Below are 15,943 nucleotides of genomic sequence, written 5' to 3'. Positions count from 1 at the left end.
CTAAGAATGAGGCAAGTGAATCTGATTGAAAACAGTCTAAATGCACAATAAAAATCACATCTGGGGTGGGAGTTTGGGGCAGTGGTTAAGATGCTGATTGGGACACCTCCCTCTTAAGTCCAGGTGCCTGAGTTTAAGTCCTGACCCACTCCTGATTATAGCTGCATTCAAAGGCACAACCTGGGAGGCAGCAGGTGATAGCCTAAGTACTTAGGTCCCTATCACCCACTGGAGACACTTGGATTGAGATACAGGCTCCTGCCTTTTGCCAGGCCCAGGCCCAGCCCTAGTCATTGCAAGCACTTAGGGAGTGAACTAGAGGACTGAAGATCTCTTTCTGCTTCTCTCTCTCTTTCAAATAAAAAATAGACAAAATTTTAAAAAGAAATAGCCAAAGCATTTTTAATTAAGTCATTGCTTGGGGCTGGTATTGTGGCACAGCAAGCAAAGCAGCAGCCAGAAATGTTGGCATCCCATAAGGGCACCAGTTCATGTTCCAGGTGCTCCACTCCCGATCCAGCTCCCTGTTAAAGAAGCTGAAGATGGCCCTGATGAAGCTCCTGGCTTCTGGCTTCAGCCTGGCCCAGAGCTGGCTGTTGTGGCCATCTGGGGTGTGAACCAGCAGATGGAACATTTCTCTCTCTCTCTCTCTCTCTCTCTCCTCTTCCTCCTCCTCCTCTCTGTAATTCTTTCAACATAAAGAAGTAAACCTTTAAAAGAAAAAAAAATTGGCTTTTATTCTGTATTTTACTAAAAGATTAAAGTTAATTAAATGAATTCTATTTCTCAACATCTTGAAATATTCAGTCCACCTAACTAAAATGGGGATTGGAGGTCGAGAGCCCTTTCTATTTTTTCAGCCCTAAACATTCCATAGATTCCACAGGTATTTTTGACGTTTCTTCCAACAGGGAAAAAAGTCCTCTTATTATCCTCTTTAATTTTCAGCTTCCTTAAGTAATGATAGGATAAGAAACAATTGTGGGGAAATAAGGTAAGTGGAAACCATTTTTACTATGACTCTGTAATCACAGTAGGAGATAGTGAGTATGTGGCTAGGCAGTTTTGTAATTTCTTTTTTTTTCCTTTTTATGTTCTTCTCTTTCCTCCAAAAGTATGGGAACAGAAAATAAAGACAGAGGATTGGGACAGGATCCTCTAGATGAAAAACAATACCCAAATCAAACCAAAACATGTGCCTAAATGGGTGGAAGTGGAGCTTTATTCCTTTTCCAAACCTATCTTGAGATCACATCAAATCATGGTGATTAGTGGCATCCTTAAGACCGACAGGGCCTTGGGCCAAAATGTAAGGCCACAACCATTTGCCATTCTTGAGCATCCTTTTCTGATAAAATCTCACCCTCATCTCCCTGAATGCTTGCTGGAGTTTGCGATGCTTGGTGCCTTAGTGGAGTTCTCTGTTCCCAGAACAGAGGACAGGCTGCCTGTCCTTCCTCAAGGCTCTGATCAAAGTTCCCATTTCTTAACCACTATTGATCTTTGTGAGGTGCTGACCTCGTTATCTGCTTCAAGCACTTTACACCCAGGTGAGCTAAAGGCTGAACAGAGCTCCTTGAGAGTTATTTACATTTTAAAAGAGAAGTTCCTTAAAATATTCCTGGATCCTTAGGAGTGATTTTAATTTGGGAAGCAATTCTCTGCTCCTACTTCACTGCCTCCTGCTCTAAAGTTAGGATACGTGTTCCCGTTTTAGACCACTTCTTTTCCTAAACCAAGCACGCCTTTCTCTGTACAGATATGCCAGCCTCTCACTTTTAAAAATGACTGCTTGCCACGGGGCTCAAAGAAAATGGAAACTTTATCAGTGAACATGGCTGGCAGAGTGAGTGCATAATATCTGCAGGGAGATATAAATTGACGAATACAGAGATCGTGCAAGTGTTGGGCGTAAGGTATCTATTTTTTCCCCAGATGAGGATCTCCAGAGAAAATACTGAAAACCCATATGTTTGCACGGTTCTTTTCATGCCCCCTCAAAATATGTCAGAAGTGTACTGTATGGCCAGTGCCTCCTTTCTTTGCCTTAAACATTTGCTTTAGTTTATCTTATTTAAGGGTTTGGTGTTCACAACACCATCGAGGAGAAGAAGGAAGGAGGGGAAATGAGAAAATCGCTCATTTGCTGCTGGAACAGGGGTCATCTCGCTTCAGAGAAGCCTGGACTCAGGCCAACACAGCAGGTAGCCTTTCATCCTGGAGACACCCACCCAGCAGGGAAGGAAAATAGCAATTAGGAGGCTCTCTGGAGCCTAATAGATAAGTGGTAACTCCCTACTCCAGATCCAAAGAAGCTGGATTTATAGGCTACTTCACTTCAAAGCCCAGGTCCCTTGTTCATTTTTTTTTTTTTTTTTTCAACAAATATTCTGGGAACTCTAGTAGGCACCAGCAATGCTGTGATGGACAAGATGAACTCACATGTGGTTCCTTTCACACTCCATGTATCTCCAGACTTAGGTAAATTGATTTTTGTACTGTCCTTTCTATGAAAGAAGGGACCTTGTTCCCGTCATCATTTTATCTCCAATTGTGAAACCTTGCACAATGTAATGAAGATATAGCAAGTCGGTACATTCTGTATACAATGGATTAAAAAAATCACACAAAAAAGGGTGTTTTGCTAAGTGACAGAAGATTATCCTCTGAAGATTGATACATATTTCAAACTGTAGAATTTCTTCGTAAGAACCTGGGTAAGCTTTCTAGATATGTCCTTGAATATAAAGCTAGGGTTCAAATGAATTGCCGAATTCTTGAGAGTGTTTTTTAATCATATATGAGGTTGTTATTTACAAATTCGGCTATATAATTAGGTCTCAAATTATACCCAGGATACTACGTGTGTGTGTGTGTGTGTGTGTGTGGTCATCTGAAGTGCAGCTTCTGATTGCAGCAGCTTGAAAAACTGAACCTGCTCCAAGGATCTCTTTGGGGAAGACTTTTCCCCCAAGGCAGTCTGAAACTACAGTGTATTCAAAAATGCAAATTTCACAACTTTCGGCAAATGCTTTCAGTGCCCTTCAATTCTGTCTTTTGAGAGGATTTTGTTCAGAGAAGTCTGAAAATATACTGAATTCAAAAATACAAATTTCACAACTCTTCTGACATGCATTCAGTCCTCTTGAATTTGACTGTGTGTTTTCTTCAAGGGTTTTAGAAAGTTCTTGGTGGCTTCCCTTGGTGTCATGGAAAGAGAAGCTTTTTGCTTATGAATCCTAACCTCAGGAACAATAATGATGTTTTTCCTCCCAATCTTCTCTCAGCAGCAAATGAGCAAATGTGCATTCATTGCTTTGAAGCTTAAGGAGACACGATGCAAACGACATTCTCATCTTTCTGCTCTGTAATCTTCTTTTTAATACGTAAATTCCATGAGGGCAAAGTTTTACCTTATTGTTCCCTGGATGTCCAGGCCCAGTGGTGACATTTGATGTATTAAAAGAAAAAACTCTGTCTAACAAATGAACTACTCTAAACAGACTAATCCTTGCCTTCTTCCTGTTTGTCCTTGGATTTGTAATGGAGAATCCATTATTACCTTGCAATTTAAAATAAAATACCCATTCACTAAAATATATCCAGTGGTGTGTGATTTGTTCTGAGTTGCTACATCTGCCCACAGGCCCACTCTAAATGGTTAAGTCCCAGTAACTACAAAAGAGACCTCTCCAGGGACCGGAGGTTGATAATAATTGGAAGCAGGGACAGCAGAAGATAGCCCATGCCTGGTCAGTGAACCAATCGCACAACTTTAAGGAATTTGTTTCAAAAAATAGCAAGAATAATAAGGGAATCACAACAGGCTTCTCAACAGCTTTTTGCTGTTAATGAATGCTGTTGTGTTAAGGATGCTGCTCATTATTCTGATTCAGTTTAGTAGTATACTAAAATGTTTCAGAGTGTCAGTAATGCTTTTGCTATGATTTATTGCATTTTCCAGCCGTAACAGTAAGTAGGTATAACTTTGCATCCTAACAGTGTAGCTGGTGGTTCTGAATGTTCCTTGACTGCTTCCATAATAAGATATATTTACATAGCAAACAACACAGGAACACTCACATGTACATAAGCACAACTGCCCCCCAAATTGTAGAAGACAGCATTTACTCTTACAATTGGGTAAAATACTCTGAGTCTGTCTAGTTCTATACTTTTTCATTGTGGTAGCAAAAAAAGTACATTGATGGGATGCCCCAAGAATGTGTTGCAACCCAAGTTTATGAAATGCTTAGAGAACATTCTTCCTTGTGGAGGTATTCACAAGTAATACCTTTATGCAGCTGCAAATCCATTTAACCCTGAAGTCTGTACTTTGCTTTTTCTATGATTTTTGAGCTGATGTGACTCATCACACATGTCACATTTTAAGTGCTACATCTAAAAAAGTTAACTACTTAGGATAAGGAAACCAAGAAGTAAAACATGGCAAGGGCTCATTCCACTAGCTTCTCATACTTACCCTGTGCTTAACACAAAATAAGAGGTTAAGAATAATTTTTATTTGAGAAGTAGCCTCAATGATATTTCTGGAAATGTCCATTTAGCAGGATTAAAAAACAGCTAATAGAATAAAAATCATCAAGTAGAATTTAGAGATTTACGTGGCTCTCAATGCATTTCCTATCCCTTCACACTCTAATGTCTTCCCAATTTATTTATTTCTATCAAAAGGCTGTCATTTGACAATCTAGCATTCTTGGTCAGTATTTTAAAACCTATGGAAAACTGTAATAGGGCAGACAGTGTGCTAAATGTATTTTAAAATCACTAGGTTTTTTGTATGGAACACTTGTTTTTAGGCAGGTAAACACATAAAATGGAATAAAGTCATACGTAAATACACAAGCATAAAGAGATAGAGGGGCCATCATCGGTGTCCGTGACTTACCTAAAGTTTCATTTATGCAACTAAAACTTGGTCACTCAGACTTTCAACAATTTATACCTTGCTGAATTCTTACAGGCTCCTTGAGTTTAGGATACCTGGCATCAAACAGAACATCCCTCTGATAAACGGATTCCAGAGAAACAGCAAGCCATATATTCCCTCTGATTTGACTACAGAGAGTCTAGTAAATCTACCTGCAAAGTTCTATACTTTTCTAAGGAAACTTACCAAAATACTTGAAAATTCTATAGATACTTTGGCCAGTACTTGAAAATTAAGGAAAAATCAATCCATTGCAGTGCTTGTGATAAATGCAAGATTGATCTCTCAAATTTGATTCACAGACGAGATTTTTATAACACTACTGAAAAGCCTTGCACATACATGTGTGAGAACACACAGAAACACACACCATGGAATGTAGACATACATACACAGAATAAGAAAAGACACTATTCTCTCACAGAACTACCTGACCTGGAAAAGCTGCAATTACATGACACTTAAAAATATTAATCAATTTAGTTTTTATTCAAAGTCAGTATTTAATGTAGTATAGTAAAAGACACAATAGGCTTAATTTCTTTGGGTTTGCACAAAGCCCAAGTCTTAAGATTATTGCTGAAACATTCTTTTGGAGATTTTAAAAAGATTTTACTAGCAAGTCTTCTAGCCAGTTCTTTGAGAATGGGACTTCTGGTGATACAGACATCCATCAGTAGCATAGTTCTGCATTAATACTGTTCCTTTTATAAGTTTATTTAGTTTCATACTATTTTTCTTAAATGATTTTTGAAACCTTGAAAATAAAATGCATGGCAAGTGGAACAAGCAGTGATTGGCTGACACCCCACGGCCAAGGGCAGGCTCCAGCAGGTTACGAAGTAGCAAGGTCATCACAGTATGGTGCATAATGGAGCATCATATTAGAGTGGAATTCAGCCAAACACAGTAATGTATGGATGTAGACGCATCTGAAAAAAGGAAAATAAAGATTTATGCAGCTAAAAAAACGTGAAGAAAATTTCCCCAATGAGTTATGCCCAACAGGAATCCTGCAATAGAGATTTGGAAGAAAAATTTTATTTGCAAATTATGTATTTGTAAATAATAGATATGCTCAGTGCAAAAGGCTGACTTGTCAGAGGAAACCTACTTGGAAGCTTTAACAGATTTTTTTGTTTGTACACAGCATTAGAGTTCAATACAAACATCACAAAATTCCTGAAAATAAACCTTTATTTTGCCTTTAAAACATTAATTCAGCAGAAGTGATAATTAAGATTAGTTTTAGTGGTTTCAGCTCAATTCTTCTTGGAATGTGATTTCTCCTACAATGCTAAATAAAGTACTGTGTAATGTAGCGCAACAAAGTCACTGTTTTAAAAAAAGATTCTGGGGACTTCTTTAAAAATAAGAAAGGAAAGCAAAGCTTTCTCTAGATATATCTGAACAACTCATACTATTTCTATGCAGGCATACTAAATTAATGAATGAGGAACCTTGCCATGGCATAGAAATTGGTTATATACACCTGAACCATAAATACTCCTAGCAATTATTACACTACATTTCTTACATAATCCCTACCCAGGAAAGAAATGATATAAAAAGGTCTGATAGTATTGATGAGTGTGACGAAGCATTGGGTTTTGTCAAACTGCATTTATTTTTAAAAATAGATGAGATTTTATTGTTGAAATTAATATATTCAATACTTTATATTTTATCTCGATGCACAGTTAGAATCTGATACACTAGACTGGTTAGCTACCTAGCAAGAAAGCAATCTGATTGAAAAATAGCAAAATGCTGTGTTTTTCTAAAAGCAAATTAAGAGGTATAATTTGTTCATAATTCTTTGTAAAGGTTGCTGCTATGGCAAAAGTCACCTGCAAAGTCAGTGAAGAGGAAAATCACTCAGAAACCACAAGAAACGATGAGTATTGCTAGAAAAGTTAGAAGATTATCTCAATTACAATACATGGCAAGTTCCATCCATATTTTATAGAATTTTTTTTCTTTTCTACTAACATACAGTCTATTGAAGATATACCAAATGCTGCCTAAGAACTTAGGTCTGTTATCATTATTCTGCTAAAATCAAAAATCCCGTCAATAGACTTGCTGAACACGTATTCTTAACCATGGTGTTATCTTATTGCATATCAACTGGTATTTATACAGCGGAAGGAACTATAATTTCTTCTAAAAGTCTAAATTTTCAGTTATAATTTCATGGATAACTTACTTGTAGCAACTGGAGCCAAACAGAATTACATTTTATTGTAAAATGCTCAGTTTTCAAAGCTAAATACACAGTGGTAAATACATCAATAAGCCTGAATACATTCCAGTTCCTGTTGTAATATACAGAGAGAAAGTTTTGGGGACTCAGCTTTCTCCCTCAAGATAGTGTGATAAGATAACAGAAAAATAAAACCATTAGAATCAGCATTCCATGAGGATTCTGGTCTACTGCATATCTGATAATTTTGTGGTCTCAATCAAATTTTTTTTTTATGTTAGGCCTCATCCTCCTCTTCTATAACTGTGTCAACCATGCTGACTTGTGATTTTCAGTACCCCATTAAACTGTTGGTTACAGTATGCATAGTTTACTTTGACTTATTGTATATATTTAAAGGTCAGGTCTTTTTTTTACATTATCAATGAATCTTGTGACAAAAAACCAATGGGACCCTAGTTAGTATGCATGAATTTGCGTGTGTTTATATGTGTATGTCTGTATGTGTACAAAAAAAGAGTTTGTGATATATTCATATATGATGTGTGTACTTTTCAAATATGAGATTTGTAATTTTTCAAAGATATAACGATTTTACTATATTTACCATGCTATGACTTACTTAAAATCTTCAAATTGAATTCGTACTTTTTTTTTATCTCAGTCACTAGTTCATTTAGGGTGAGTTTAAGATAAGGTTTCACTTTCACATGTGGATTTTCATACAAATTTACATATTTACTGCATATCAAATCAGTGGTTGATCTTTTCTTCACTTCATAGACATCCAAACATCCAGGGAACAGTGCTTTAGAATAAATCTCCCCCCTACAGATAAGGCCTACCTTCTATCAGCTTCTAGCCTCTTGCCTATGATACAGGTCAAATGTAACAGAGATCTCATCATATGCAGAGTCATCATGCTTTGTGAAAGACCCCTTGGGGGCACACGAGATAACCATATTGGAGAAATTCCACTTAAAGAATCAAAACTGGAAACTGTGGCTAACTTGTAGATGCATTTTCACTAAAATATGTACGGTGTTGCACACACATATACAAATTGACACTCAGTCTTCTTCCTGCGTATACTCTAATAGATAATGGCAAGCCATCCATTTTCTTCCAAAATGGAAGTGGTTTGAAAAATAAATTCTACCATATCTTTTTGTTAAGTATACAGTGAATATATTGAACATATTTTGAGAAACTGAAGTGATCCTTTATTCAGTCCAATTCATCAGTTCCTTACTAAGGGAAATGGTCGGTCACTGTAGTTAATATATATTTTTTTTTCCTTGAGTATTTCAGCATCAGCCGCTGCAAATGGATTTTTAAACAAATGTTTACTCAAGCTAAATTCTTGCCAAAAATAAATTACCTCATTTTCCATTTATTAAATACAATATAAATTTTACGTGCAAGTGCATTATCTAAATAGCAGCATGTCAAGGATGGGCTCAACAAGACTTGAGAATAATACATAAACTAGTAACTGTTCTATTATATTGGGTATCAATGTTTTGGAATTCTATGTTTTAAGGAAACTTAAAAATACTTGCCAAAAAATAAAAACAGTGGAGATTTTAAAATAAATAGACAAATAAAATGCAGTGTCCTTTATTTTACAAATCTAAAACACAGTTATTCTTCTAAGTTCCAAAACTTTAAGAAGCATAAAGACAAGTTCTCCATGCAAAGGAAAGTATGAAATAGAAAGGTGGATCTTATTCTCAATAATGCCATCGATGATACCCATTTTGCTCAGCTGAACACATTACTTAATTGAGACAGAAAGCTTTTGTTTGAATTGCAAAGGTATGAACTAGGAAAAACTGGGCTTCCTCTTCAGTTTTCTGATGTGTGAATTTCAGAAATAATTCCAGCAACTCTGTAACACCCAGCTCCCAGTGGGCCAAACAGTAACCATAGAAGGTTGATTTGAATTTCACTAGAGTCTATGAATACAATCCAAGGTGTGGGGGTGCGGGGGTGAGTATTACTTACAAACTATCATTTCTACAAAGCTGCTTAAGTTATTATAGTGTAACCACTAACGCCACTTAGGAGACACACTTCAAAAATGTCTGACTCTCAGGAAGATGAGAACACCGTTAAGAGGCATCACTTACACTTTATCACAAATACAGAACTATGATAAGGTAATTTGGGAAAACTATGAGTGAAATGAAGACTTAAGAGCAAACAAATCTCAGATTTTTAATGGATCCTTCCTGTAAGGAATTGAAAGGCTATAGTCCTCAAGTTATTCCTGAGAAAAATTCACTTAACAAAGGAGGAATTATAACAAAAACCTTATTTTCTTTTTTTTAAATCCAAGCTTAATCAAAGGAAATTTATTTTGGGAACTTGGTAAAAAAATTTAGGGTATTACATTTTACAAATAAATAGAAAACCATCTACTTATGGTCCAAACAAAAATCAGAACAAAAAGAATCCCATTTGTGTCAGATGTCTAAACAGCATGTACTTGGTAAATGGATCCCTTGTCCCTTGACAGCAATATTGAGAAGATGAAGCCTATCAATTACTATCACTAATTACATTAAGGGGAATGTGTTTCAATTGGCTTTATTTCATTTTAGGTTAACTACTTACTTGTTGTTCTAACTTTTTTTCTTTTGGATGCCTAATGACACACACATTTTCCAAAGTGACTTTTGGCAAACTGTGTGATTCATTCAAATTGCTTTGTGGATTTCTTCTTTGGGTATATGGACTTTACTCAGTTGAGAGACTGACACTATACATTAGTCTATTTATAAGCATATAGTTTTCCCTTTTAAACAGGATTCCAGCAGTCTTGATATTGGCTGTTTTAGATATTCAAGAATAGAGCTAACCTTATCTGATGAGGCAAATGAAGCTTAAGTGACAGGACAGAGCATATGAAGTGCTTGAATAAAATATCTATAAATCTGCTGCTTGATTTGTCCATTCAACAGCATAAGATTACATGACTTAGAATGAGAAATGCCACTCAGTCACAGGCCAAAAGTACTATTAAGATAATCGCTGACAAGTAAGCAAACACTGCAGAAAGAAAGATCTCATCACACTGTTTTTTTGTATTACCCTGTTTCCATTTTCAAGGGAAATTACTATAGATCTCAATGCATTTGTGGGTATTTATAACTAACCTTGGAAAAGAGCTATTGCTGGAACAGGGATTTTCCTTGTTTAAACAACTGATAAAGCATCAGAAACAAAACAAAACTTTGTTTCCCTAACTCCAGGTGAATCAACAACATGACAGATATAAACTCTCCAGCATGTCAAATTTTGGCTTGAAAGAAATAAATAATTCAAGCTCACATGCATGCAAAGGCATATTTTCAAAAGCCGCTTAATGGAATGCAGTTCAAACCTAAGTTGTCTTGGATTGCTTTTGTTATTGAATATAAAAGCATGTTAAGTCTGTCTCTCATTATCCAAATAGCTACAGTGAAGTACCATACACAGAAATTATTTCTTTAAGAAAATAATTTTAATAATTATGAAAGCAATAAGAATTACCACCTCTTTTCTGTAACAACTTTAATGAGGCTAGAAAATAACTGTTTCCTTTACCTTAATTCTTCTCAGATCACACACAGCACACCCAAAATGAATCTAACAGAAAAATTATGTGACTTGACACTCATAAATATGTTTCTTGAAATGAACTCTGGCAGTTTTTAAGAAGCAAGTGTTGTTTCATCAACTGAGTTTGTTGCAGTATTAGACACAGCAGTTTACAAAGGTTTTGTTTGCTGTGTGTCAAACTTCGGTAGGTAAAAAAAGTAAACTCCCTGAGAATTATATGTCACAAGATCAAAACTTTCAACAATAAAGTTGGTATTTTCTGAAATTCCCTTCAAATAATATATATGTACATATACATATATATACACACATATATATGTGTATATATATATATATATACACATATGTTTGTTTCCACATTTACCCAGGGAACAACTCTGTCAAATGTTCCATATAGCACTTATATTCTCAGTATATCACAAGGAGTATCAAAATAATCTTGCACATCTGACCTAAATGACAAATGGCTGAGCAATCTATTTTTGTTTATGAACTTTTAATATCAAACATGAAGAATGAAAATGCTGGTTGCATATCATTATAGGAACCTGTTATAACTATCGTTACAGATCAAAAGTGCTAGAAATGTGGTTTTGTAAAACACTTGCATATCAGTAAATATTTCTAAACTAGCAGTCTTGTCAAAGAAGTCAACATTTCAGTATTTCAGAATTTGCACTACATTTCTGAGAAGCAGCATCTGCATATCTATGGAATCCTGAATTATGCAGAACATAGCTAAAACTTTTATGGTGTCCAATTTGCATAGATACAGCAGCAACTTTAGAATTTTTTCTCTGGATGCAATTATCCAATAATTGCCACAAAAGAAAATAATTTCAGGGTAAAAATAACCATCCAAACAATCTAAACATATTTATTTGGAAAACAGAAACTGTAGGATAAACTAGGCTGTCAAGTGCAAACAAAAGTATAGCACACTGCTTACTCTGACTGTTTCCTTTAGTAACTTAGTGAACTTGCAAAATACACTGGCACACTTCTTGAAGTTGCCTTTGCTAAATTAATGGTGCATGAATGACTGTCACATTCCAACCCTTAAAAAAATTATGAACAGTTACTTTAAACACAGAAGACCTGTCTCATGAGTTTTTTAACCCTCTCTGGGATATTTAAAATAAATTCGAGATGCATCTTACCTGTTTGCTGTACTTGTTATTGGTTTGACAGCTATACTCAGAGCAGTGATCTGATCCAATAGAAATGTTGTCTCCTGCTCCCACAAATGTGTTGGCTGGTGGTAGATCTTGTACGGCCTGGTGTTTTTTCCCTGCAGTTGGTGACTGGGGGTGAAGCTGGACAGTAGGCAAGGGGGAACTGGATTTATAATGCCTGGCCAGGTCAGGACTGCCAGGCCCACCATTAACAGATCTGTAGCGCCCCATGCTTGGGCTGTCTGACAGCTTCTCATTGACACTATCATACCTTTGTCCATTTGGTTTAGAAGCTTCTACAGTGACAATGCTGCTGTAGAGAGGCTGCTTGGATTTTTTGTTTTTCTTGTCCTTTTTGGGCTTTTTAGATTTGTCATGCTGTTGGGGTGTAAAAAAGTCTTCGTGATCTTTTTTGCCGGCCTCATAGCCGTTTTTGCTCTTGGACCTGCAGTACCTGGCCATCACTACAATCAAGATGATCAGGATCACTGTCATAATGCCAGCAACCACCCCAATGACAATGCTGAGTCTCTGTTTGCTAATCTCATAGCTTGGGTCTCCGGCTATATCCTGGGTGAGTGGGGTGTGCAGACTTCTGGCTATCTGGGAGTCGATCACGGTGGCGTTAGAGACGCTTTCATTGACAAACACATGCACCAGCGTGGTGGTGGACTGGGAAGGTTGCCCACTGTCGTTCACTTGCACCACCAACCTGTGCAAGCCATAATGCTTCTGAGTGAGTTTGCCCACCAAGGAAACCACACCACTGGCGGAGTCAATCTCAAACAGCTTGAAGGGGTTCCCTCCCACAATGCTGTAGTTCAGGTCTGCGTTGATGCCATCATCGCTGTCTGTCGCCAGCACGGTGGCTACTACTGTCCTGACATGACTCGAAGGTGGCAGCAAAGTGTAGGAAATGTTTCTGGGCAGGGTGACTGTGGGGGCATTGTCATTTTCATCCATCACAAACAGAGACACTGTGGCTGTGGCAGACCTAGGAGGATCTCCCCCATCCACAGCTTTCACTCTGAAAGTGTATGTGGTCTGGTGCTCCCGGTCAAAGGACATGGTGGAGTAAATGGTCCCTGTGTCGTTTTCAATAGAAAAAATGTTGCTGTTCTCCTCGATGTATAAACTCATCTCCGCGTTCCGCCCCTTGTCAGCATCCATCACAGTGACCATCCCCACTGGGCTGTTGGGCTGCAGGTTTTCTTTCACATAAAAGGTGAAGACGTCCTGCATAAACTTGGGGTCATTGTCATTCTTATCAGCCACTTGCACGATCACCGTGGTGCTGCCCTGCAGCACCGGGATGCCTTTGTCTTTGGCGTTTACTTTAAACTCATACCTGTCCGTCTGCTCGCGGTCCAGCACGGTGTTCACGAGGATGTCCCCAGAGTCGGGGTCGATGGCGAAGACCCCCAGCACGGACGAGTCCAGCGAGTAGGCGACCTCGGCGTTCTTCCCGCTGTCGGCGTCCGTGGCCAGCACCGTGGCCACCCGCTCCCCGGGGACGTTGTTTTCGGGGAAGTAGACCTCGACCACTGACTGGCCAAAGACCGGAGGGTTGTCGTTGGTGTCGCCCACCTTGACAATGAGGGAGTTGTTGCTGGAGAGGCTGGGGCTGCCAGAGTCCACCGCCACTATGACCACGTTGAACTCCCGCGTGGCCTCGTAGTCCAGCGGAGCCGAGGTGTGCAGGAAGTACTTTTTCTTGTTCTGGTCGCCCTCACTGTCGCTGGCCGGCTTGAGCTGGAAGGGCACGTCGCCCACCACGGTGCAGGTGACCACGCCATTCTCACCCTGGTCCCGGTCGGACACCTGCACCAGTGCTATGGGGGTGTCCACCAGGACGTCCTCCGCCACGTTGGCCACCCCGTCCTTGAGCGGGATGCGCCCGATCTTACGGATCTCGATGGACGGCACGTTGTCGTTCTCGTCTTTGATGTTGAGGACGACGGTGGCCTTGTCGGTCTTGGGGGGCTGCCCGCGGTCGCGGGCCATGACCGTGAAGCGCAGCTGGTTCACCTCCTCGCGGTCGATGCGGTGCAGCACGCTGAGCCAGCCGGACGTCTCGTCGAGGCGCAGCAGCCGCCTCACGGACTCGGTGGCGGCCCCGAACACGTACTCGATCTGCCCGTTGACCCCCACGTCCAGGTCGGCGGCGCGCAGCTGCAGGATGGGCGTCCCCGGGGCGCTGTTCTCGGCCAGGTCGGCCTCGTACACGCTCTTCTCGAAGCGGGGGCTGTTGTCGTTCACGTCGGTGATGAGCACCCGCAAGATGGCCTGAGAGGACCGCGGCGGGTCGCCGCCGTCGCGCACCCTCAGGGTCAGCTCGTAGGAGTCGCGCTGCTCGCGGTCCAGCGCCCCCTTGACGATCAGCTGCGGCTGCTTCTCGCCGTCAGGGGTGTCCGCCACCTGCAGCTCGAACACGCTGCTGCGGCCGCCGGGGCTCGTCCCGCCGCCGGCCTCCGGCGCGTCCAGCCGCCGCTTGGAGCCGCCGGGGCCGCCGCCACTCGCGCCGTTCCCGCCGCCCCCGGGGTAGGGGGCGCTGTCGGCCGCCCCAGCGCGCCGGCCCTCGCCGCCGCCGCCGCCGCCCCCGGGCTCCTGCAGCAGCTCGTAGCGTTCAATGCCGTTGCGGCCGAAGTCGCGATCGGTGGCGGTGGGCAGCAGGTACAGAGTGCCCACCGCCCGGTTCTCCTCCACCGTGAGCGTGAGCACGGGCGACGGGAAGGTGGGCGTGTTGTCGTTGATGTCGAGCACGATGACCCGACCCTCAAACAAGTCCACCCAGCTCTGCGAGGGCCCGATCACCGACACCTCGAAGTCCAGGAAGCACTCGTTCTCGTCGAAGATCATCTGACACTGGGGCAGCTTCTCCCGGTCTATGCGCCGCTCGCTCGTGCTCAGCTCGCCCGTGATGTTGTCGATCTTCAGGTACTCGGAGCCCGACTCCAGGCTGAAAGTCACCTCCCCGGAGCCGGTCACGATGCCCAGGTCCGAGGCGACGTTGCCGATGCGGACGTCCGCGGGGCCCTCCTCGGCCAGCCGGTACCGTAGGAGCTGCTTGGCGGCCGCCAGGCTGAGCCAGAGCGGCAGGAGGAGGCAGCAGCCCAGGCACCCGCCGCGCGCCCATCCCGCGGTCCGCATCCTCAGCATCTTCTCCTGCTGCTGCTGCTACTGCTCCTTCTAACCACAGCGCCCTCGGCGCCCCCTCCTCCGAGGCCGGCCGCCGGCCCTCCCCCGAGGGGCGACAGGCAGGCGAGGGAGGGGGCGGGAGCGGCGTGCGGAGTCGGCCGGTGGGATGGGTAGGGTGGGTGTTGCGGGGCAGGGGGTGGGGAGCGTCCACAGAACCCTCTTCTTTTTTTTTTTCTTCTTTTTTTTCCTCCTGCTTTTTCCGAAAGTTATTGTTTCATAATTCATGCAATGGGTGCTAATCGCCCACTCGCCGGCCGCCTTCGGTCGCAGTACTCACAGTTCACGGGACACTGCGCGCCGCGGGCTCGGGGTCCCCCCCGCACCACCCCACAGTCATCCCCGCCGCGGGCGGAGGATCCCAGGCTCTCGTCCCCGGCTCTGTCGGAAGGTGGCCAGAACGGCTCGGTGGAGCCAGGAGGCTGCGGGGAGCGAGCCTGCAGCCTCCCCCGCCGGCCAGCCCCGCGGCTCCTTGCTGAAGCTGCTCCAGGAGTTGAGTCCAACGCACGTTCCAGCCACTGCTCCGGCTCCGGCTGCCCAGGCGAACGTGAGTCGCTTCCCGCACGAGGCGCGGGGGGCCGGCAACAAGCCGGTCTCAACTCCCGACTCTGCTCAGGCAGCGGGCGAGGGGGGGAGCCGGTTAACAGCTCGGGGATGAAAAAAAAAAAAAAAATCCGCGGCAGGTCGCTTTGGGCACGGTGCAGTGGAGACAAGTCGCGTCACAGCGCGGTCCGCGTCCGGGTCCCCCCGGCGCGCCAGAGAGCAGCCCGAGCCATCTTCAGAGAAGCCGGGAGAGTCAGTCCCTTC

At 42.3% G+C, this 15,943-nt stretch overlaps 1 protein-coding gene across 10 annotated transcripts in view; it reads right to left on the bottom strand.

The window, feature by feature from the left end:
• PCDH7 (protocadherin 7) overlaps window positions 1-15,100 on the bottom strand; it is a 439,164-nt gene extending 424,064 nt beyond the window's left edge. For 9 of the 10 annotated variants that reach the window (XM_070069611.2, XM_070069604.2, XM_070069613.2 and 6 more), the window contains exon 1: window positions 11,927-15,100. In XM_070069611.2, coding sequence (XP_069925712.2) covers window positions 11,927-15,100 — 3,174 coding nt within the window. Of the gene's footprint in view, window positions 1-1,071; window positions 5,887-11,926 lie in introns of those variants that run through there. The other variant, XM_070069618.2, reaches the window with a different exon arrangement.
• Between the last annotated feature and the right edge of the window lie 843 nt (window positions 15,101-15,943).

The sequence above is a fragment of the Oryctolagus cuniculus genome, chromosome 2 (assembly GCF_051225735.1).
Source record: "Oryctolagus cuniculus isolate XC-2025 breed Fujian yellow rabbit chromosome 2, ASM5122573v1, whole genome shotgun sequence".
Lineage (NCBI taxonomy): Eukaryota > Metazoa > Chordata > Mammalia > Lagomorpha > Leporidae > Oryctolagus > Oryctolagus cuniculus.
This window is presented reverse-complemented; position numbering and strand designations above follow the sequence as displayed.